This window comes from Pseudochaenichthys georgianus, chromosome 19, assembly GCF_902827115.2.
Source record: "Pseudochaenichthys georgianus chromosome 19, fPseGeo1.2, whole genome shotgun sequence".
Lineage (NCBI taxonomy): Eukaryota > Metazoa > Chordata > Actinopteri > Perciformes > Channichthyidae > Pseudochaenichthys > Pseudochaenichthys georgianus.
The window spans coordinates 16,436,310-16,462,351 of record NC_047521.1 but is presented as its reverse complement, the minus strand read 5'-3'; the positions used below and the strand labels follow the sequence as shown (position 1 = coordinate 16,462,351).

The window sequence follows — 26,042 nt, the reverse complement described above, 5'->3', positions numbered from 1 at the left end:
ATGTTTAATCCCGGAGAGCATGTATGAGTCTCAGAGGTGTTTGTAATGGTGCCTTTATCCACACAAGAACAATCAAAGAGGACGGCGGTGCACACATGCACCCCTCACACCAGCACCATGCCTCCTCTCCTGAGCAGCTCTCTCATCTCCAGAGGGAAGCTTTTAACATGAAGTTCATTACATCCCCTCTCGCTGCTCACCTCTCAATGCCACTCTTTGTCCAGCGTAATCTCGGGATCCTTCAGAACCGCTAGCTTGAGTTTCACATTGGGGAGTATCTCAATGAGTCTGGAAAGCATTTCAAAGGCAAGGGGCCGCTATATCATCCAAGCATGGTCCTCATGTCCTGAGCTTATCTTGACCCGGAGTCAAGTTGGCCACATGCTGCAACTGAATAGCCCCTCTCCATAGCCCAATGTTGTTTTAACCAATTTGTCTGTTGGTGGAGAAACAGACACTGTCCTTTATAAAAGTGTGTGTTGCAGAGTATTTATCTAATACATCTCCCAGACACCTAACAAAGAAGGATAAAGCAACCCCATAAACTGAGATGATGTGGAAAGGAAACAAGTGTAACAAACTATAAAAAAAAGCGTTTCAATCCTGACCACTTGGTTTCCATTTACAATAATCCAGGATAGGCTGTGGTGTGATAAAATCCTAACAACTTCCGTGCTCCCAAAGATAAGCCTGCTATGCACTTACAAGATGGGAAGTGATCTGGGATATCAGCCTTTCAAAGCAGGCCAGCAAAGCCAAGTGAGCTTCACTGATGTGCCGTGCGGTGGCTTTTAATCCCAACACAGTCCTCCATTCTTGTGAGGTTGACCATATTTTTTTTTAATTAAGACCCTACCTGTCCACATCAAAAGGTAACTCAGATTAGTCTTTTGATCTGCCTAAGCTCTTTATTACTGTATATGGAATATGTTAAGATTTCAGCCCAACAATGAATCATCTGTTTAGTGTAAAGGCGTGCTGCCTGATGCTCATAACCTGGTCTGATCTCTGAGGCTGGCGCTGACATAAAACAAAGAGGCCGTCCGGATATACGAGCGGGTTCTTTGCAGTGCGTATCTAGAGCAAAAGATGATGCCGAGATAAGGAGGAAAAAGACAGGAAGCCAAGGAGGGAAGAGACAATTATTTGGCTCCGTTGCTGTATCGGAAACTTCAATGAAACATTGCATAGTGGACAGTTTTGTGCATGGTCAGAAAATCCATCCACTCTTCCATAAGGCCAATAATAAAATGATAACAAAAACAGGCAACGGCTGTTAAATCTATTTGAATTTTTTTATTTTAACCCCCAAAAAAGAAAATAATCGGAACATTCAGTGAAAGCTGGCAAATGCATTTCTTCTATTTAAAAAACATTAAATTGACAGCATAGCTACTACGTTAAGGTATGAAAACCTGCACAATTTCCATTTCATTAGCAAATTGCTCAATTAGTCTAAATCAATTATATACAGTGCAAATGTTTGATACATTGACAAAAGAAAAGTATTAATAAGAGGCATCTGGAAGAAATATTTTTTTCATTTATTTTCTGGCTTATCTTTCTGGTTTTAGGGCCAGATTCATGTTTTTTTAAAGCACACTGTGAGCTACTTTACAATCAAACACACATTAAACAATATCAAAACAATAATACAAAAAGGTTTTAGGACTTTTAAACAAAAATTGGAACGTGTAGAAAACGATGGTCTAATGCTACCCTGATTGGCTTGCAATGCAATTATACCTTATTGTCCTGTGAATTCAGTGAATCATTCAGCAGTTGTCTCATTCCATTGATGCCACTTAGATGAGCTACAGTTGTTAAACGGAATATTTACCAAGCATAACACACATGAATCTCTGGGAAAACGGTCAGTGGTCAGGTAGCATTATGGCTAATGTAGGCGCCAGATTTTAACAGGGAGGAAGAATGCGTGGAATAAAAAGACAATATCTCTTCTTACGTTCTTAAAGGTGGGGTAGGTAAGTTTGAGAAATCGGCTCGAGATCGCTAGAATTTGAAAATACACAACCGGAGAAAATCTGCCACTTCATTACAGAGCCCCTCCTCCAACACACACGAACGCGCACATGACCAATGAGGGCACGAGATAAGTTTGTGCCCCGATGGAAGGCTGACAGGCAGGTAGGCCATCCAATCCGTTTAGCCGTGGTTGTACTTTTTACAGTATTACGGCTTCTACAGATGACATTTTTTTATGGATTTTTTGTCAAAGCATTTAAGATATTCATTTCTATCGGGATGTTAAGAGCATTCCATGGAATATAACAAAAAGTGTATCTCGAGCCGGTTTCTCAAACTTACCTACCCCACCTTTAAGGAAGTGACGTTATCATTGCATGGTTCTTCTCGTCATAAAAAAAGTTAATACAGAGACACATTAACAGCTGTAAAGTAAAAATGAAACTAACATTAAAATCCTGACACGATGTACTGTTAGTACCTGTATCATAACACGTATATAAACGTAAAAATTATTATATTGACACATTTCTGGTGTTTTGCTCTTGCTAAAAAAAACTTGCAAAGCTCCGATAAAGGAAAACTCAAAGACACTTTTAAATAACAGCTTTCATATGTACACAGGGAGCCCTCTCAAAATTGGAAAACCTCGAGTGGAACAATTGCACAGCCCCTGATGACAGCTGTGCTTCGACAAAAAGGACAGGGCTCAAGAAAGATATCAGGTCACACGACAGCAAACAGTGACTTACAACCAAAATTGTTGGCTGACAACACAGTGGAATTTGCTCCTCTCCTCCATAACAGCATTTAACTCTCCTTGTTCCAACAAGAGTCTTTGAGGGTTGTTTCAACTTCAAAAGTGAATACATGTTAAAGAAAACAATTCTTTCATTTGAAAAAAGATAACTAAATATTAGTACATTGAAACTCTATGGTCTACCATTTATTAAGAAAAAAGGTAAAGGCACAAATATCAACTTCTAATATAGGAGCAACATTCTGCTAAACTCAAAATTGAAATGGCTAAAATGTTTTTAACATTGCAGGTTTGGTTGATAGGAAAAAAAGCAATAAAACAAACAATAGATAAGGTGAAGATATGCAAGATACAGGGGTAAATATAAAAGGCATACTATTGTTAATGTCTTTTATTCTGAAAAGCACAGTACTGTTTTGGTGCGTTCACAGTGATCCTCCCTCAGATGAACTCCCCTCGGAAAGGAAGTGACTGAATGTTCTGCTGTTGCCAGCGGCAGCGCAGCCTGGCCAGCGGCGTGTCCCTCGGGTTTTCAAACTCTGAGAAGCCCAGCTGGTTGAGGATGTCATAAACTCCGGCTCTGGCGGCCACCTACCACAGAAACACACGAAATGTTAATGAACGGGCAGCACAGCCAGCCAGGCTTTTTTTATTTGTTAGTCATGACCACACAAACACTCTGACCACCACTTCTTCAGAGGTAAAGCATGTTATCTGATGGTTTCCAAGATGTGCAGCTGTTACAGTGGAACAAAAGGAAGCTTCTGCAGGGTTTGGAAACAACAAGAAGGGGTAGAAGTATTGAGAGGATTCAATTTAGTAAAAATATCAACACCATGTGAAAAAACAACGATATTGTGACCCAGTTTTATGTACAGGAGCTCTGTGATTTTACACATCTATTTGAGCTACTGGTAACAAAAAAATACTTCTTTACAAATGAATTTTTGTCTTCTGTGAGCAAGCTTTCTAAAGACTCAGAAATAATGTTAAGTTCATAGAGATTTCATCAAGGTCATCTCAGCTCAGGTTCAAGTAATCAGAACACTTGCATTACAAACTGGTTATGCCGGGGAGAAAGACTTTCACTAAGCAAAAGATCCTACTGAATTGCATCGTGGAAAATGTAGGATCTAGCATTTTGGGGAAAAAAACCTATAACTGATCAAATCTGGAAATATCGGGCTCTGATGCTTCCAATTTGGTTACATCAGTTGCTCACAATTCCCCAATGTTTTCCTTGATTAAAATACTATACATGTATTGGCAGCACCCAGGGAATGAAATTAGCACCCTCCACCATGCCAGGTTTTTAGGTCACATGATGCATTTTTACTGTCTGGTACCGCTGACTCAGTGTTGACAATTCTATGGTGGTTCTATGGTTTATCATTCATTTTTTTTAATCAAAAATCTTTCACCCGTAAGGTGTTGGGGTGCTAATCTAGAAATTGCAACAGAGCACTTGAACAGTGGAATCACAGCTCTATTTAAGTTTAGTGGCAACAAGTCGACCAACTACAGCTCTTTTCCAATAATAAATCTAAAGAAATGCATTTTATTTTACTTTCAGAAAAACAAGTAGGATAAAAAAAAGAAAAGGACAATTGCTATTTAGTATTTGCACAGGATACATAGGTTACCCTGTGCTGCAATAAGCAGGAGCGATAACATTATCCCTCAGCAGTAGGGTACTAGAAATATTCTTCCATAGTTCATGTTAATTGTTTTGTTGCAGATGCAAGCACGAAGAGTGTGTGTAATATGATTACAAAAGATACTTGTTTAGTAGTCCCACAATAGGGACATTTGCATCATTATGAGTTATTTAAGGAGCAGCTGTACACATGTTTTGTACATGTGTCATAGCGACCTTAAGAATCAATCATTTTTCTTTATGGTAGCAGCGGTGCAGTGAATGTACAAACAAAATTGAAGAATATTCATGAGAATATTCATGAGAACATCCATATGTACGACCCAAGTTAAGTGTTTACCACTGAAATATAGGCAACTACGTGTACAAACTTAACACACTACCTGCATATTGTACTTCTGTGCCCACTTGGGAACAACACCATGGAAACTGTATATGTTATTCTGTTTGTCTTTGTTTCAGTCATTGCTGAATGAATGAGGAGAGAGTGGAAAACGGCAAGATGTCCCTCCCTCCCTCCCTCCAGAGAGAGAGTTCAGTGTTTGTGTTACGGAGCATGTCACACCGACTAATGCTCTGCTCAGGTTTTCAAACACCATAGGACTGATGGGAAGCACCACGGACAACCAGAAACATCTGGCCATAAAGCCAAACAATACAAACAAATAGAGGGGAAAAGTCTGGAACACTGACTTCCTAGCAAAATCTTTAAAGATTGAATACCCCATTAGAAGTGCCACAGCTTGCACAGTTTACTCTGGAGGACAGGACATCGAGAAATCCTGCTTGCCTGGTGTTTCCAGACAATACATTTGATAGAAGAGCATATGAAACACTTATAAAGTGTAAGGTCAAATCCATCGATCTGTGTATTGACTTTCTCATCACAACCCATTTGAAAAGGAAACAGCAGCTGTTGGCTGGTTTGTAAGAACCCAGAAGACATGACTCAGCGTAACGTGGCCTCAGACAAATTGCCAATTTACCCTCCCTCTCTTCGTCTCAGGCTGACAAGAAGTCTGAAACATGTTGTGAGAAACTTCAGCGAGGGAAGGAATGTTTAAATAAGGGCATTATTGGTGGATGTTTAATTTTACACTAAAGGATCGTGGTTATGTTCATTTTAAAATGCACTTTCATGTCATGTTTAATGCTGAGAAGGACATAATGGAACAATGAACAGGAATAATAGTATCAAGATATCCCTTTCACTAACAATGATTATTGCTTAGCTGGCTAGCCTGGTCCAGAAATAAACACAAGGCACCGCAGAGTGCGCTCCAGATTGGCTACTTGCTGACAAGGCAAATTCAAAAAGCACAACAGATATCACGTAACAAGTTTAAAGCTGGCCTCAGTCCTGTCAGCGGTCTAACTAAGATCAAATAATCATCCAGCTTTTATTTTGGCATCTTAGTTCAGCTTAATGAACACAAACACATGCACTAATGTACCTTTCAGCACAACATGTTTGCTTTTGATGTTTTCCTGGATGGCTGCCAGCATGACTGCTGTACAGTACGACCGCTCTCTGGGAACAACTGAGTGGGATCAGCTGAACCATTAGTCACTCGGTGAATGGGACTCCCACTAAGGCTGGAGCTATTAACCAGGATATTTAACCTGACTCCACAGCACAGCAGTCTCAAAAAACAAGAGACAAATGTGACATGGTGAAAACAGGATGTTGGGGAGGTTGAGATGGAGAGGGAAAGATATCTCTCAGGAACAGAGCTGAGGGCGTTCACATATAAAAGGAAGACTCCAGCATAAATCTTTCTTTTGTTTATTAAATACTGAAAAGAAAGTGACCCCGACATGTTTTTCTATGCCATCCATCCTTTTGATCAGTATATTTTAAACATTATCCATCACAGTGGTAATACACCAATGCCATGACATGCTAATGCGACCTTGGATTTCCGCCGAAATAAATAGTTTTCTTGTAAAACTATGACTCTTTACAATATACTGATCATCAGGATCTAAAGTGAGGACCATTATATGATTACACAACTAATTAATCCTTTAAACCTCAAAGTTCTACAACCGCTAAATACACACACTTAAACTTGTTGATGTAAAAGCGCTTTGAGGGGTCTCTATGACTGGAAAAGCGCTATAAAAATGCATTCCATTTATTATTTACTTACTGTTTACTTAATGCTTTGAGCTAACGCTAATGTCAGCATGCTAACATACAAACAGTGATGCAAATATACTTATGTTTAGCAGGTAATATTATAAACCTTTCTCACTATTTAAGTGTAACACATTAGCATGCTAACATTTACGAAAATTAACACTAAAAACAGAGTACCGGTATGATGCAGTGGCGAACCGTCAGGGCCTTCAAGGTATTCAGAGAATACTCTGGAACACTCATAAAACAAACTTAATTATATAAATAAAATGTAAATAAAATAAATAAATGAGAATCGTATCTGTGTTGTTGATCTGTAATATTACAGTGTTACGTTGATTTGTTTGTCTTTCTCGGTCCATGCACTACGCATTTCAGTGGTTTTGTGTTGGAAAAGAAATGCAACCAATCAGATATTTTTCAACCAATCAGGTGTGAATGTCTACAGAAGACACGGTTCGCCACTGGCATGATGTCAGAAACCCTCACCTGTACATTGTAACAGGAATTATTTGAATGTTTATTACTTAATTCTTTACGTTTACCTGTTTAAAATGTTTTAACCTTAATTCGTCTTCACTTTAAACTTGCTTGAATAAAATGAATAACATCACTGTCGGGGGCTTGTTCTTACCCAGGGTGCTGCTGTGGTGACAATATATGGTAAAGCAGCAAATTGATATATCTGTACACAAATTAGAACAGATCAGATCTTTGAGGGTAAATCTCAGGAGGCCTTGAAGTTATTTGTGTGCGGTGACAACATTTCTAGTTGGAGAGATGCCTTTCATGCTGAATTGAAGAGATCACAAACGGCAATACTCATTAGCTGCTGCAGCGGCTGGGGAGGCGCAGCGTAACGAGGGGGCGCTGGTCTTTCCCACAGTCGGCTATCTCAAAGGCAGCACATACCGGGCCTGTGCAGGGGGACAGGGAGGCCTCTGTGCCACACATCAAAACAGCTGGAGTGACTGATAGGGTACCTCTCCTGCAGGCATCCCTGGTATGCACTGTACACAAGTCTGGCCATTGTGTAAAAAGGGCCACGTTTTGGATTAGCAAACATGGATTTCAATTCCAATAGCTCCTCTGATGTTTCTTCTCTGATCTCACTACATAGCCACGAGGCAACGTGGGCTAATGACGCTAGGGACACTATTTACTTAATGTGCACACATGTGGCTTTAAGCATTTAATTCAAAGACGTATTGCTGCATGGTTTTGATCCTGCAGTAAAACAACACAACAGCCAGTGTGGTCAAACAATCAGACTGAACAGACCAAACGGGTCAGAGGCTCTGTATCAGCTGGCACAGACTGCTGCTCCGCATGACTGGGAACACTGTGCTCCTGCTTTTAGTGGCTGCAGAGATCAAATGAGTCCATGCACACACACATGCACACGGGACAGGATGCAGGACAGACTGTACCGCTCAGATCTGGCAGGTTGTGTAATCATGGCTTCAAATACATCACCAGTGCTGGCGATGACCCCGCAACTGCCGCCCCTGGCGTCGCAGTGGGTCATTAATGATCCTGCCGCGGTCAATGGTGATAGGCTAATGATTGTGCCTTCAGGGTTGCTCGGGTCAGATTGGTTGAGCCGCTGCCAGATTCAGCTGAAACCACTGAACACAACACTGACTGTAGCATGTGGGTCACACTTTCTGGCACCATATTTATGTGTGGCTGTTTCTTAAAGACGTGGCATTAAATAAACAAAAACAGGCAGAATGATTTCCATGCTTGGTGCCCTTTCAAAATTGTATATTGCTTTTTCAAAATGGAACAATCTACTCTTAGATATCAGGACTTCTGAAAGTCTTCCTTTGCAGACTGAAAAGCCACCTGTTTCGACCGCACATTGGTAATTAGGCCTAACAAAAGAAAAATGGTAGTACTTGAAAAGGTTAAGCTCATTTGAAACTAATGCACCAGCATTTCAAAATAGTTTGGCTTATTTGAAACTAATGTACCAGCAGGTTTCTTGCTGTTCTGTTTTTATCCTTTTGGTTTAGTGCATTTAGTCGTTTTGGATAATAGCTTTAGCTACATGTAATGTAATGTCTAAATGTGTTCCATCTCTCAATCAGAATACAGAGCTTATTAAAATGACACCTAATGCTGACCCTAAGCCAAAGACGGCAGTTGCCACAGCGACTGTCCCCCCCCTCACAGAATCTGACAGGTTCAAATTAATTGAATTTTTTTTTGGGTTAACTGTAGGACATTTTGCCTGTAGGAAGAAATTCAATTTATTTTAATGGTATGTTTGGGGAGATCTTTTGTGCTCAACACTTCACTGTGTTCCCGCCGGAGATGTGCTGTCAATCAAACAAGTGTCTCTGCAGTGACAGGTTTCACTGTACAGAGTGTTTCTTTCTATTCAGTGAAAACCACTGCTGCTGCTGAAAATGAATATTAAGAATATATAGTATTCATGCCTGTAGATGACTTTCACAATATTTCACTAAATCAATACAGCTGAAGTCCACAATGATAAAAAGTCTACTACTATAATTACATACAGATTTATTTAATTTTGGGCAGAGGCGGTGGTTTGTCTGCAGTGAAAGGAAACAAACCATGTCAACATGTCACAGAGCACAAAAGATGTTGCCAACCATTCAAATAAATACAATTTATTCCTACAAGCAATAGGGAGCAATTCAAGCAAAAGGTTAACCCCAAAAAATGTAGAAATTGACTTGAACTGGTCAGTTTCTGAGAGGGGAGACAGTCGCTGTGGCAACCATCGTCATTGGCTTAGGGTCAGAATAGGTGTCATTTTAAAGAGCTATTATTTCTGATTGGTTTCTGTTCCCATGAGAGACTCTTCCACAACAAATATGTATCTGAAACAGAACATAGACATTTCAAAATCTATTGGTTTCAATTGGTCTGCAAAGGGTCACATGTTAGTTCCCCTGCCCTTTACATACAGAATCAAACATAACTCCCACACTATTCTCAAAACGAAAGAAAACCATAATTTAAAGCAGCACTATTATGCATTTTGAAGTTTTCCGTTTTCCTGTCGTGTGTTATAAAGGTTTTTGAGCATGTAAATGGTCTGCAAGGGCTAAATTCCAAAAGGTTCCCTAGTGAGGGAATTTCTCTCTCACACACCAACAGCATACACACATTTTTTCAGCTTGTTCTACGGATGTTTTGTACCAAATTCGGAGACTATTTCTCAAAATGTGTCGGGAGGAGTAGTGAAAACTGAAATATGGACACAATTCAAAATGCTGTGATATCCATCTAGATACAAATGGATGTGTAAGCTAAGATTCATCTTGACAAACATAATATTTATAATCCCAAATTAACATAATGTAAAGTTTGATGTTAGAACGCAATTATAGTGAAATTGCTTGACAATCGACACTGTGTTTTCTTGTGTCCATACAAAGTGACAACATGCAAAGTAAATCGGATCAACACCCACAAACGTACAGATCTATATGCAGCTTAGCATCATCTCCAAACGCAGGGAGTTTTTTCTTCCTGTCTCAATAATATCCTCTTAACAACTGAAGAGCCGGAAGTGCTGACTGGAAGTGGCTGTCTCATCATTTCATGGACAGAACAAGAACAATTTAGCCCTGAAATACTCTGAGCACATCTCAACTATAATGGCTAGTAAATGGCCCTTCAGGGCTATTGGAGCGCTGGCTGCTAATGGCCTTAACCTTTCCCCTTCCATTACATTGCTTTTAGCTGACGCTTTTATCCAAAGCGACTTACAATAAGTACGTTCGATGACGTACATCAGGTTTCATAGAGCCAATCAGTTCAAGTGCTACTCAACTGGCTTTAGATAAGCCAGTCCTTTATTAGTATATAAGTGCTCTGTTAGCAGTTCTTTGTTAGTCATTCTATCGCTCGAAGTGGAGTCGAAAGAGATGAGTTTTCAGTCTGCGCCGGAAGGTGTGTAAGCTTTCTGCTGTCCTGATGTCAATGGGGAGCTCATTCCACCATTTAGGAGCCAGGATAGCAAACCCACGTGTTTTTGCTGATGGGAACTTGGGTCCCCCTCGCAGTGAGGGTACAGCGAGTCGTTTGGCCGATGCAGAGCGAAGTGCACGCGCTGGGGTGTACGGTTTAACCATGTCCTGGATGTAGGAAGGGCCAGATCCATTCGCAGCATGGTACGCAAGTACCAGTGTCTTGAAGTGGATTCTAGCAGTTACTGGAAGCCAGTGGAGGGAGCGGAGGAGCGGAGTGGTGTGGGAAAATGTAGGAAGGTTGAAGACCAGACGAGCCGCTGCATTCTGGATGAGCTGCAGAGGTCGGATGGCACATGCAGGTAGACCAGCCAGGAGGGAGTTGCAGTAGTCTAGGCGTGAGATGACGAGAGCCTGGACCAGAACCTGCGTCGCTTTCTGGGTCAGCTGGGGACGTATCTTCCTGATGTTGAAAAGCGTGTATCTGCAGCAGCGGGTTGTAGCAGCGATGTTTGCAGTGAAGGACAGTTTGTTATCTAGGGTCACACCCAGATTCCTTGCAGTCTGGGTCGGGGAGACAACAGAGGTGCCGATGTTGATAGTCAGGTCAAGAGTGGGACAATCTTTTCCCGGAAGGAAAAGCACTTCAGTTTTGTCAAGGTTGAGCTTGAGATGATGAGCGGACATCCACTGAGAGATGTCAGCTAAACAAGCAGAGATGCGTGCGACGACCTGGGTCTCTGAGCGGGGAAAGGACAGAATTAGTTGGGTGTCGTCAGCGTAGCAGTGGTATGAAAATCCATGCGGCCTTCCTTCATGGCGTTTGTACCGTCAAGTGCCATACAAGTCAGAGAAGTGGACCTAATTATCTGTCTACATGATGTGGCCTGCCGACATGGTCACTTTCATACAGATCATACTAATGCCCTCGATTGGTCTCTACTCTGTGTGTCATTCAAGCTCGGGAGGGTGTGTGAGTGAGATAAAGCGCGCGCACCGGTTACGTCTATTGTTGTTGTTAGCATCTGGTGCTAGCTAGCTGCGCTAACGGATATAAGGAGCTTTTTCAACAACAAGGTGAAGGAGAGTCCTCTCCTGTCAGACTGAGAGACTGATAACTACAGCTCAGGTGAGGAAAAGGACTCTGAGTGTTTAGATAGTTAACTTAGTCCAAGTTATCTCAGTGGGTCTCAAACGGTTTGGTCACCATTTATGTAAACACATATTGGGGGGGGGAGTGATGTGTAAAATATGCATGAATAATATAAAAAAATGTTAACTAGGTGAAAAAAGGTAAGATAAACTATTAAAACCTGTTGAGAGCTAAAACTAGTCTTTGCTGCTGCCTCAAAGAGGAGCAGGGGGGAGAGGAGGGAGACAGGTGAGGCTGGTTCAGGAGCTCAGACACACTCACAACTATAAATGAACCAAAAACAAATACAGACTTTACAAGGCAGGTGTGAACGCACCCCTTACTTTCGTAAACCCGAAGTGAATACATTTTGGATTACTTATTGGAATTATTGGTGGAAAGATTTCCTCACAACATTTAATATTCATTACTAAAGGTACAGCCGAATCATCACAGCGCACAAAAAGTTTTACCGCCGCAGATGGACCAAAAAAGGGAGCGTTTGAAAAAAAAGGGGCAGGTCCGCTCAGTGAAACAATAACAACGAAACATGGAGGAACAAAAGTCTGCGTTTAAGTCGTGTGTGTGTAGAGGTGTGTGTGGTTAAAACACATCAGCCTGCGGTCGCTCTTAGTCTTTCTAATGATTCTGAAGGTAAACACAGCGAAGGCGGTGCGTGGAAGGCGGTGCGTGGAAGGCGGTGCGTGAAAGGCACTGCGCGCTCGTCTTCTCAGAGGCTGAGTTAACCCTCCCGCTGCCTCCTGGTGCTGCAGAGATTTCATGAAGTGAAGGAGGTTTTCCTTCTATAAAACAGCTGTGGGCAGCAGATACTGTGAGTGCCCACACAGAAAGAAAGTATATGAACATATATGCCAATATATGGCAAATATATGCAGAATATATGTTGCATATATGTCATATTCAGGTTCATATATGTTCATATATGTGCATATATGTGGATTAATAGGAGATATATGCGTCATATATAGCTCATATATTTCCACATATATGCCAAAGCCAGGTTCATATATTTGCATATATCTCCTACATAATGCCTCATATATAGCTCATATATCTGTCTTTTTGCATATATGTCATACAGAATGCCTACATATATATAGGTCTTTGCAAGGTAATGTGGTAATGTGCATATTATTCCAAAGTTCTATATAACTACATGAATTAATCATTGTACTTATTTCCATTCAATGCAGATTGAGGTTTGTGGATTGCCCAAGACAATTCAATGTATAAAGACAATATTGTTTGATTGCGGTATGTTTTATTGTATGAAGCAACATTTTTAGTTTAGTTATTTCACCCAGGACCGGAACCGGATGTTTATATCCGTTCGACGTCAGCTGATCAGTTTAAGATTAGTAAATTATTAAATATTTGATAATTGTACATTATTGCTAAAAAGTTAACGCGTTAATAACGCGTTTTTTTAACACCATTAATTATTTTAACGCGATTAACGCATACATTTTTTTGTCCCTCGGGCCGCCCCGTAGTTTCAGAGCGCATCGAGTTTAAAATACCATCTACAAGCTGATGCTGACAGCCCCGCTCCTGCTGCCTGCTTGCGGCAGACCACACTTCCACGCTCACCGGCAGGCACCGACTGGCCATCGGGAGGACCGGGAGGGTGTGTGTATGTGTGTATGTATGTTGTTAGCATCTGGTGCTAGCTAGCTGCGCTAACGGATATAAGGAGCTGTTTAAATGAAAACAGAGGAGCGACATTTCGCCGACAACTGCGCCGAGCACTTAGGCGCATTCACACTGCGGTACTTTTCCCACAAAGGTTCATGCAAACTTAGTTCATGATCGCGTTCACACCAAAAAGAGCCGGTACTAAAATTAGTTCATGCGAACCTTTTTACCCCCTCGAAAGTCCCTGCTAGAGAGCAGGGACTTGCTAGAGAGCAGGGACTTTCGAGCAGCTCTTTTGTGAGAAAAGAGCTATATTTCTGATTGGCTGGGCGGATTGCAAACCACGCCCCGTAAAACTCCCAAAAAGTTTTGTGAAGCCGCCATTTTATTATCCTCGCATTAGCATTAGCCCAGCGCAGAAACGCAGAGAGTCTAACTTATGGCAACACAAAATAAAACATGGGAGCGGTGGAGATGAGGAGGTGTCGGCATTCTGGCGATTTACTCGGAAGGCTTCAGTAGAAGCTGCTGGGAGTCCCAGCAGCTTCTACTGAAGCCAGTCCCCAACTCCGGGGACTTCCGGCCGGGGACTTTGGGCGGGAGTATACGCCGTGAAGTGGTTTGCGGCCTGCCAGTAAACCCGAAGAAGAAGAAGTGACGTCAGCGGCTTCATTTGCCTAATCCACCCCCAGGGACTTTTTCCGGTGTGAACGCGATCTGTACTTAGTTCATGCGAACTAAAGAGTTTGCATGAACTAAGTTCGCATGAACCTTTGTGGGAAAAGTACCGCAGTGTGAATGCGCCTCTTGACTTTATGCAGGTAGCAGACAGTGGGACATTGTACGAAAAGTCAGCACACTCAGCACGGATAGTGCACAACATGATTGCAGCGTCCAGGCAGCTCCCGTTCGAGCATATGCCTTGTCACACACACACACACACACACACACACACACACACACACACACACACACACACACACACACACACACACACACACACACACACACACACACACACACACACACACACACACACACACACACACACACACACACACACACACACACACACACACACACACACACACACACTACATAATTGACATTTATTGACAATAAATGTATGTTAATGACTTATACATTTTGTGTGTTGTATTTTATGCAGGTAGGCTATGTATAAACCTTGAACATAGGTGTAAATAAACATATATGCACATATAGGCTAAAGTTATATGTGCATATATGTGAAACTTATATGCACTTCTTTCCGTGTGGGTGTCACAGACATGAATACATAGATCAAGGCAGACTGGTGCACAGAGTCTCCTGTTTTGCCAATCCGGTGGTTAAACAAATATAGCTCTACACCCCTGGCCGAAATGTCCTTAAAATGAAGTCCGAGTTCGACATTTTAATTCATGTCCTGCCAACACTGGCAGGACAGAAGGCGACACGCCCGTTCTAAGCCGTGTCCCTCACTCCTCACATCCCAAGCTGCATCCCCAAAAAGTTTATTATGTTGTTGCATCGTTTCAGATGTTATGTTTTAGTTGTGCTCTTGATAAGCCATTAAAACAGTAAAAACACGTTCAGTTTCCGTTTGCTTTTTGTGTCTCCTGTTCACCAAAACATACCCATCTGTGATGGAAAAAGAAAGTAATCCAAAAGTAATCTAAAAGTAATCTGACTACGTTACTGTAACTGTATTCGGATTACTTTCAGAGCCATGTATTCAGTAATCAGTAACTGATTACATTTACAAAGTAACCCTCCCAACCCTGGTTATGGCCATGTTTTTATGATTTTTTAAATGTATACAGTTATGTTTCATATGGGTGTAGTCTCTTTATTTCCCCCTCAAAATGCACCAGATTGATGCATTTAAGTCCAACATTTAAAAACAAATCTTACCGGGGGAGCATGCCCCCGGACCCCCCTATAGGATTTGAGGTCCACCCCCACTTAAAAACGTAACCCCCTAAATAGATTTGAGCATTTTTTTAAATAGTAACCCATGTCCATATATTTATTTTTGGGTAGTAGATTTAGAGGGCAATCACTATGGGCAGCAACGCTGTAAAAGTTGACAAATAAATCCAGCAAAATGGCACAACATCTGGTAGTGGCCTGGCTGGGTGTATAATTCCCAGCCTGACTTATTGTGCCAGTCCGACCCTGCACCCTGTGTGCACACTTGTATTTTCTCACTGCATACCTGGTCCATTAGAGTCACTCTGGTGCACCGCATATATTTGCTATTCATAACAGGAAGAATATGCCCTGATTGACCGTGCATACTTCTGTGACAATTGTTTTCACAGCTATTGTTCCGTCTATTTTGGAATTCCCATTTTTCTTTAGAGAGTTTATTCCACCTCAATAAGGACAAAGAAGGAAGAAATTTCCAACCAATTATTTTCAAATATTTGAGGCATTTGGCACCATATCTCCAGGCCGCCGGCTCCTCGCACATAACATGAGAACATTTGTGAACTAGAACTGCTTTTAGCAAAAGTTTTACCGACTCCAGTTTGTCATTTGTCAAACATCCAAATGTCATCATTCAGCCTATAGAAAAAACACATTGCAAAGATGCTGCTATGATAAAGATATGAATAAAAGAAAACACATGTTAAAGAAATGTTGCTTAGCCTCAGGGCTAAGGTCTGCATAACAAAGGGACAGAAAAAACCTTTTATTAAAACCAAATGCACACAAATATTAAACAAAACCAGATAATGGATATTATTCAATGACATTTAAAGTAAATCTGTTGAGCTGCAGTTTTATGTTATCAAACTCAATGTATTCTGTCAACCTGCCAAACTTTTACCACCATGTGAGTTTTAAATATTGCAACCAACCATTTCATTGCAGTGTGTGTGTGTGTGTGTGTGTGTGTGTGTGTGTGTGTGTGTGTGTGTGTGTGTGTGTGTGTGTGTGTGTGTGTGTGTGTGTGTGTGTGTGTGTGTGTGTGTGTGTGTGTGTGTGTGTGTGTGTGTTTTGGGTACCACTTACTGACTACTCATTTGTTTGGAATGCACATCAATTCTGCACTTTACTGTAGGGTTACAGCTGGCCAAGCGATTAATGTACCAACAAAAACACAGAGCCGAGACATTGTGAAGTTCAGTGTGTGAAGAACCAGGCCACAATAGAACCAGAACCAGCTTGTACATTCTTGCTGGGAGATCCATATGAAACTCTGGTAAACTGGTTCATTACAAAATAATAAAGAAAAACGTGTTTGTCTTCCAAAACGTTATTAACACTTAGAGCTTTTGGGAATTAACAGTTTGTTCCTGTGACTAAATTAATGAAGCGGTGAATTATCAGCAAGTCTTCAACGTGTTCAGTAGCAAAGGACAAGGTGTCAAATTAGTCCTGGAGCACCAGGAGATATTTTTGCACCTCAATGAAACTCCTGATTTATTTAATACAGAAGGATCCAACGTGCACAGCTCTTTTTTCTTTCAAGGGCAATTAAAGAAACTCCAGCAGCAGCAATGTGACACTTCTATCTGATTGAATTGTAATTGCTGCACACGCTAATTCAATTTGTGGTTTAATAGAAGACACATTATTAATTTGATCTCCTGCTTAGTTGTCAATAATATTCCCAGTTCTTTTGTCTGTATTATATCGACATATATGAAAGTGTTTCACATAATTTTTTATTTTTTTAAATCAATGTGGGATGGAGTATAATAGAGAGTTAGGGCAGAGATCATGTACCTGTTCCATCCAGAGAGTAAATGAGCGCTGCCAGGAGTCTTTTTTCTCCAGATGCAGGTACGTGTTGAAGAGGATGAGGTAAATGTAGCGCTCCAGGTACTGCAGGCTCCTCAGCACCAGCTGCTGACACTCCTTCTCCGTCTTACCACTTTTGATCTGAGAAAAGAGGTAAAGAAAGTTCTTAAAGTACATCAATTTCCTTCCCCCATATGGAAACAAAAGTCCTAAGTAGCTTACGGTAGGAAGAATAGCCAATGCTCATGCTAGTGCTAGTGCTAATGGGGATCATAATAAAGAATAAGAATAAGCTTCTGTGTTCTAGATTTGTAATGTGAAAAGCTAGGCTTTCGCCGTCTTTTTTTTCCGCTGCTATGGACAATCTGCAATAAAGATATTGATATTGAAGTGACTGTTATTTAGTATATATTATTTAGTATATATTGCTTGTTGTGTTTTTTATCTTAATGTGTACTTATATTATGGACAACAATCAATATATTTTTTTTATTATTCCTAGGTGAATCATACTGTGAGAGGAAGCGGAGGACATACGTGCTGAAGTACATGGCCAAACAGATGTGTTTTCATCTTATATAACATCCTCATTCCTGCCCTGTGTTTCTCCTATATCCCCTCAATGCCCCCTCCCCGCCTGCATGGACATTATTTCCGCTTGGCTCCAACATAACATTGTTTATCTTGGTCTGGCTGTGGCCGTCAGCTCCACCAACAGAGGGTCTGTGTCCTCTAAACTGAAGGCCCAGTAGTAAACAAAAAAATCAATATCAATTCACATTGCCACTCTCCAACCATGTTGAAAAGCATAATTTTAAAAGCAACAGTCATTTAAAAAAAAAAGCTCAGGAGTTACGCATTTGTAATTAAATGTCAATAATGCCTGAATATGTAGACGTGGGACAGCATTGCTAACACTTCTGAGAAGCTTTCAAAGTCGCCTGAGGCCAGACAGCATTTCCTCCTCTTTTCAAGTTTTACATAATTTCTTCAAAGGAGCTGCCATAGCACATTGCTCAGCATGCTTCATTTATTTAACAAATGGAATCAAAGCTTGCATTTGATCGTGAGGATAAAAATTGATTTTTTTTGTCGTTCCAAACATCAACTCCGATGGATTTTTTGGTAAAATGAGTTAGCAAAAATGGATCTGTGAAAGGAATGTTAATTTGAAAATCACAACAAAGAACTCCAAACGTTTGAACATGTAATTATATTGGTTAGTTTTCTCAGGCTACTTGATGTCAATATGCATCTTAATTAATGTCTAGTGTTTCTATTGTATAGAGGAACCATGCATAAAGAGGATTTAGACTATTAGTAAAATCTGTATTTTGAGAAAAGACATATCTTAAAAAGGGGAAGTTTAATGCAAAATGCACTTTATCCTGGATTTTCAACATAATTGTGTCCCTTGTGGACTCCAAACATGTCATAAAATATTTTCCTCTGCTCCATTCATCAGAGAACGTGTTGTTTGGTAATAAACCATGAATTAACTTAGTGATTACTACCTTTCAACAGCGACATTTGTAGAAATCACCTTTTGAGATGAATTACATCTATCCTGCTCATTCATTCCTGTCCTTGTCTTGAACACGGTCTCTTATCATATTCATTCATCTCTTCTCTATTATCAGCTGAGTCGGAAAGCCATATACATTACATATATCAGTTGTTTACTCCCTCTGTCTCCCAAAACCCTTTAACTCTTTTGAATCACTAAACACTATAGTTACACAGCTATTCTTATGATAATCACAAAATAACTGGAATTCATGGTAGCACCCTATAGTCAGAAACACTAGAAGAGTGCAATTATCCGTTGAGTTTATAATCCCGTTGATTATTATTCAAGACAGGATAATAGCACTCTCACAGGACTAATTCACTGTATACAGAACAGGAGGGAAGGGAAAGCTCCTGTGCTTGTCAAGCTTGTGAACAAAGTCATTCAAAAGTATTATGAAATTCTAGTCAACAAAAAATGTGTTCTGCAAACTAAAATGTAGCTCATGGAAAGTCGGGGTGAAGCAGCTCTGCCACGGCACTATACCGTGCCACTTCTCTGGGGAGTATGGCTGGTAATTGGGGTTGCTCTTCAATTACCCACTGTGAGCAGCACCGATGAAAACTCAGACAGGCTTTCATCAATGTGGCGCGTCTTGTCAAGATGTTTCCCCTTTTTTATTTGTCCTCCTCCTTTTTGTTCTGATTGCTTTAGAGCCTTGAGCAACTCCAGAAATTAAGTGAAAGGGCCTGTCATCCAGCTGCGTGGCCGAGTGTGGGGTTTGTGCAGGACTCGATAACATGTCAATCGGGGTTAAGGGAAAGTAACAAGCGGGGCTGAGGTGTAGTGTAGCTCAAAAAACTGTCAGCATTTATTCAGACACTTTCTCCCCAGCAGTGTGTTGTCTGCATCCTGATGACTGGCCTTGTTTTGGATGGATTAAACTGAATATCTGCTCACATATCAGGGAAGTATATTAAGGACACTGTGGGGGCTGCACAGAGAATAATGAGAGTTTACCAAGTAGGTGGGCTAGCACTCAGGGTAATTTGAAATGTGCACAGTGCTCCATAATATGATCATTCCTGAGCTGAATGACGCAACAGAGAGAGAGAGGGGGAATGAGTGGGGTTTCCTGTTCATTCCCAAACAGACGTGGTCGGAGCCCAGTTTTCCAAGCATCTGCAGCAGAGCGGAGGAGAACATACACCTATGCAAACAAAGGATGTGCTGTCTGTTGTCTATCAACCCTCACAGGAAGGGGAAGAAGAAAAAAGCTTATACTTTCTCTAATCTTTCTCAGTTTATATTGACTATAGTGGCAGAGCAGGTGAACACTGGTGAACCCGGTTACCCTGTGCGCCCTGCTACCCGAGGGGGCTTTCAGCATTTCATCCCCCAGCCTGGAAATACACAGTGCCATAGCCTGGCAGCTGTCAGCGCACATACTGAGCGCATAACACACAGTTCAGATCACTTTGAAACGATTACATAATTCACACCTCTACAATCTGCAGAACCATAATTCTGTGGCTGCCATCTGTCTGTCTACATCAAGTGACTGCGCCATGTGTGGTAGAGCAGCCTCTCGTTGTACTCTCAGAAATTCCTTCAAAAAGAAAATACTTGGTGAAGAAACTGGGAAACTTTGATTCCATGTTAAAAGACTTGCCTTGAAAGCTTTGGCTTTGCTTGGATTACATTTTTGAATCAACATACCACCTGATTTTACAGGTATAAACATTTTGTAATTTGTAAAGAGAAAATAAAAGTGGCATCCTTGTCTGGCCTTTCGTAAAGAGGTGAGTGGTCATTCCTTGTGTGCTTTTAAAGGTGAAAGGCATTATCCAGCCGACCGCTAAGGTGTGATGATTAACGCCCCTCGGCTCCGAGTGAGATGAGAGTCTGGCCAAACACAAACCACATACCGCTGCTGAGAGTCCAGGAATGCTGGGTGTCTGAGCAGAGCTCTGAGCAAGGACAATGTGAAAGTGAGAGAAGTGGACAGTCGGCAGCTTTCTGTTTAAAGTAAAAATGCAATATTTCATATCTACCGTTTTAATGTTAAACTGGATCAAAGCTGGAAATGATTAGCTTAGCCATCAGACTGAAAGCAAGGGGAAACCGCTAACTGATCTGTTTAAGCGTTAATATCTAAATACATAGTAGCATCTATAAAGTTCAATAATTAACATGTTACATCTAATTTGATGATGGGCAAAAAATCCATACTATTAAATCAACAAGTTTCAATTCAACGGGTGGATATATGCTGGACTATTTCTTGGACAGCAGTGACCATTTTTTTGGTAGGAGATTGACAAAAAAATGTAAAGGTGGGGTAGGTAATTTTGGAGAAACCAGCTCGAGTGCGCTAGAATTTGAAAATACACAACCGGAAAAAATCTGCTACTTCCTTACAGAGCCCCTCCTCCAACACACACGGACGTGCACATGACCAATGAGGGCACGACATAAGTTTGTGCACAGATGGAAGGCTGACAGGCAGGTAGGCCATCCAGTTATTTTAGAGACGGCTAAAATGATTGGTCGTGCTTTTTACAGTACTGCGGCTTCCACAGATTACATTTTTTTATGTATTTGTCAAAAGCATTGACTATATTCATTGCTATCGGGATGTTAAGTGCATTCCATGGAATATAACAAAAAGTGTTTCTGAAATAAATTACATACCCCACCTTTAACTAAAAATCCTAAAAATTACTAATAGGCACATTTAGTCACAAAACAGTCAGAGTTGTTGTTTTACCCCTGCCGCCTGACTTTGTGCTAAGCTAATCGCCCTGTGGCTTTATATGGAGCGCACATATGTGTGTTTTGACTAAGATGTCAACCTATTCATTTAAATATTTATAGTTATATCCCTATACTTAAAATATACCTAATGATGTATTTAAGGTGTTACTGACTTTGTCTTATAGAGCAAAACTTTTCTTTTTGGGAAGTAAGTGAGAAAAAGGTCTGAGGTCAAAACTTCAAAATCAAAACTTCAGTTCTATCTAACATCTCTTTCCATAAAACAAAATAGTTTTTTGAATAGAAATATCAATAGTATTTTGCAAAACACCCTAAATTCACTCGATATCTGTTTGTCAGTTATGCAAAAAGTACCACAGGCAACTGTTTCAATCCCAGCCATTTCATCGAAACACGTCAGCCCACGTTCAGACAAAAATTCCCAATAATCCCAGGATTAGCCTGCAGCCTGCAGCCTGCAGGTGGAGGTGTATTAAAGATAAACACCAGACACTTATGAGACCCGTGCCCACATCTTGTGTAAACAGGGATCCTGAGTGTCATAAGGTTTGGTTTAAAGGGGTTCCACATGTTGAGAAATCTCAAGTCCAGTACAGTTCAATCTGATGTCATTACAGCACACACTCAAAGAACAGGCAACAATGACAAGTGCATTCATACAAACAGTCTAATTTGAAATCTGAACACACACACACACACACACACACACACACACACACACACACACACACACACACACACACACACACACACACACACACACACACACACACACACACACACACACACACACACACACACACACACACACACACACACACACACACACACACACACACACACACACACACACACACACACACACACTGACAGTGATTTGATCAACAGCTTTTGGGCGATTGACTGACATTCCTGACATTATGCTCACCAGGGTGTGTGGGCAACAAAGATTTCTGTCCTGCAGTGAAATTCTCAGAAACCGTTTTCCATTTGTGCGACAAACATTGACAGCATCAGTTTTCTATTGAGAAATCATTTTGCCTCTTACATAAAAAGCGAGAAAAATATCATCAGTATAGTTGTTGGGACGGCATTGCTGTGTGTCGGGCACTGTCGGCATTAACACACTCTTACTTAAAGCCATTTAGCTGACTGAACATGTTGAATTAGAATGGGAGGCAGTTGTTCATAAATCAACTGATAAATGAAAGAAATTAAGAAGCCAACGAACTGGTGTTAAAAAAAGGCAAATGTGTCTTTCCTCAGATCTGGGATATCGTTTATTATATTAAAATATAGATAACGGAGGACATCCACATAAATTGCTAATTTATATTCAGGGTTTATTTGTAGCAGGTCACCGTTGGGTCAACATAAAATGCAATGAGAATAATTTGGGTATTTTTCATCAGTATAAGAGAAAATGTTGGACCTTACATATTTTGCACCAACTTAACATCAGCACACACTTGTATGATTTTGTTCTAGGTGTTTAAATGTACTCTACTGATGTGTTTTATAAAATAAGGGTTCATCTGTAAAGAAAAGTCATGCATGGCTTTTGGAGGGGGCACCAAAGTTTATTCCCTGAATGGTAGCAGACAAGTATTGAGGGTCGGCCTTTCTGTGGGCTCATGTGGGTGAGGACTGAACTGAGAAGTGCACATTATAGAGAGGACCGTCTGCTTGACATATGGTGCCAATTACCATCTGATGGGGTTGCTGAGGTAAAAAGGCCAATCCATATTGGCCCTTCCCACCCAGGTTTGCACAAGCAGCCATTCATCAGATCCTGCGAGAACACCTCCCACCCAAATCCTAAACCAAACCCCGACCTGTCTAGAGGGACAGGCAGCCTACACATGGCTCCTCCACTCAATGTACAGAGAATTCAAAGTCAAGTATACATTTTCAGGTTAAGTTCATTACAAACCAGGGCCCAGCTGGGATTACCGAAAATACTTTCCGTCCAGGATTACTTTTCATGCCAAAGTTAACATATTAAAGAGATGTTATATACAAGATATTTTGAATAAATTAAATTAAAAAGTAAAATCATATCAATTCAAATTCTTCCTTTACCATTTGTTTCTTTCTGCATATCTTTGTCTAAATTGCACATAAAGGCTCACAAACTTCACTCTTCACCTATTACTCTGGCTTTTTCTTTGATGCCACATGTCGGGAGTGGCATCAAAAAAGGTTATTGAACCGTACAACTCCCAATTTGGGGCATCACAGTCCCTGCTCAGGCTCAACTCTTTTCTTTTTTTTGTGACCAACTTTCTATTGTTTTTTTTTCTTTTTTCTTTTTTTCTCAGGCTCAACTCTTTACTGTCAAATTTGGCTAAACTCTCATTAGTTTAAAGGTCCCCTATTATACTGTTTTTCATCAATATATTATAGGTCTCAGATATATACAAAACATGTCTCTGAAGTGTTTGGCTGAACTACCAAACAGATCGTGTATTGTAGCATCCCATAAACCCCTCTGTTTCAGTCCTGTTTCAAAAGTGCTGATTCTCTGTCTGTTACTTTAGATGAAAATAAGGAGCCACTCCCCACGCCCCTCTGAGAGATATTTGGTTAAAAACACAACGGTGGTCTAGGAGGAGATTCAGGTGATACGGTCGGGGGTTGGTTGGTTGGTTATTGGCTAATGGTTACACAAGCCAAAAACCGTTATGACATCATAAAGTGGCCAAAATCTGATCAGCTCATTTTCAGACAGGTTTTTATATTACATTACATTGCATTTGTGTATATAAATTATTATAAATGGATCAGGACAAAAAGTGAGTGAATCTTTTTCCCTGAAACTTTCAGATCTCTTTACACAGAGGGGACACATGTTTATGTAGAAAAGACATGAGAAAGTGGTTTTGCACAATAGGTGACCTTTAAACCTCACTTATACTCAGTTCACTTAAAGGACACCTGTCATGCTATATTTAAATGATATATTGTAGGGCCATACCTATATAAGGTATATTTATACGTTTCTGTTTTCAAAATACTAAACAGATCATGCATTTTAGCCATGCCTCATTTCGCTCTAAGTGCTGTTCTCCAGCCCTGTTTTTGCAGGGGGCTGATTCTGTGAGCTGCAGCTGACCACGCCCCCCTGCAGGAGAGGGGAGCGTGCTCTGATCAAGTCAGAAGAGGGGGAGAAAAATAGATCTCCGTCCTCCGTGTTTTATTATATGATTATATAGAGTCGTTATTCATTTGTTTTAAAGCTCAATAAATAACAAAGAAGACCTTTGACCAGCACTTTTCTAATTTTGTCCAGAAGATTTAAACTTTAACGGACATCTTGACCGGCGAAAGAAAACTGAAACTCTGCCGCATAGTCCCCTCGTTCCTTAGATGAGGCGGAGAGGTGGGTATTTGTCATCTGCTGGTGGACTAACCGGAGAGAATTACAGTGCTTGCCTCGACGGGGAGGAATTGCATTGAATTACAGCAGCGGGAGCAAACGCTTGCCTCGGGGAGGGAGAAAAAGAGCCACAGCGGAGAATAAACAGGAGGGCAACCATGGCAACCATGCACAGGAAGTCTTCTTCACTGCTTTTGTGGCAGACTACAGCGCCACTTACAGGCCTGGCATATGTACTACAGCGTCTCCAGCGCTTTCGAGCGGCAATGGCCGGCCGTGGCCCAACCCCAGATTCCCCTGATAGGTGGAGAGTTGGCCCAATAGCCGTAGCACCACTGTCCTGACGTCAGGACAGTGTTCAAATCTGGATCAGTTTTTATCAGATCCGTTGCAGCCCCTTTTTTTAGAGATTTGGGTATGGAGGAAAAGAGAGAGGGTTGTGTTTTCTGACACATGGTGAGTTCCTCACATATTCATGTGTAAAAGACGTACAAAAGTGCATTTTGCATGATAGGTCCCCTTTAAGCTAAACTGCAACTTTTGAACATTCGACTCCACTCACAAATAGTAACATGCATGTTATGGTATGTTGCCAATATTTTATGTTGCATGTTTAAAAGTGATTGAATCCTTAAGGCACCCTGTTGTTTTATTAGTAAACAATGTTTACTTGCTAGCAGTCTTCTTCCTCATCTTTGATTGGTGGAATAATTGAAAAACTATTGTCAAGACTTTATATTGCGTCGCCCACATTTTCGTGGCTTGTGCGTTCTGATGTTCTTGCACAAGCTTAACAGCAAGCCGCTCAATGAGTACGGCTCCATAGCGCTTCTAGAGGTCAACAACGCCAAAGAACACCACAAACATTTGGCAAAAACATGAAACTACTTTATTTTCCCCCCTCAAAATGAAGACAATTATTTTACAGTCCTACTCTAAATATGAAAAGAATCATTAATTCTTCCACGCGTCTTGCTAGCCGCCTGCCACATAATAATATCAACATACAGTACTTACATCTGGGTAATAACATTAATTAACACCGACCGCCTTTACCAGCCTTTATAACATCCAGTCTCCAAACACATCAAAAGAACCGTACTGCCTTCACACGGATGCTAATGGGACACCAGATTAAGCCAAAATGCTCTCATTTTCCATGCAACTTCAAATTGGCTCATTTTCAGCATTTTTCACAGCTGGTAATTCAAAACATTTTAAAAAGCTTATTTTTAGCCCTGGTATTGTTGAATCTCTCTATCCATCTTTGCAGGTGAAAGCTTTTATCATTAGTCTTTAATTGCGTATGCTCCATTAGAAAGGTGATATATATTATCA

At 40.8% G+C, this 26,042-nt stretch overlaps 1 protein-coding gene across 6 annotated transcripts in view; it reads right to left on the bottom strand.

The window, feature by feature from the left end:
- Nucleotides 1-1,281: 1,281 nt before the first annotated feature.
- Nucleotides 1,282-26,042, bottom strand: part of pald1a (phosphatase domain containing paladin 1a) — a 70,207-nt gene continuing 45,446 nt past the window's right edge. For all 6 annotated transcript variants that reach the window (XM_034107554.2, XM_034107555.2, XM_071206696.1 and 3 more), the window contains 2 exons: nt 17,023-17,178; nt 1,282-3,337 (listed from right to left, as the gene is read on the bottom strand). In XM_034107554.2, the coding sequence (XP_033963445.1) occupies nt 3,188-3,337; nt 17,023-17,178 (306 nt within the window). In that variant the 3' untranslated portion in view covers nt 1,282-3,187. The remainder of the gene's footprint in view (nt 3,338-17,022; nt 17,179-26,042) is intronic.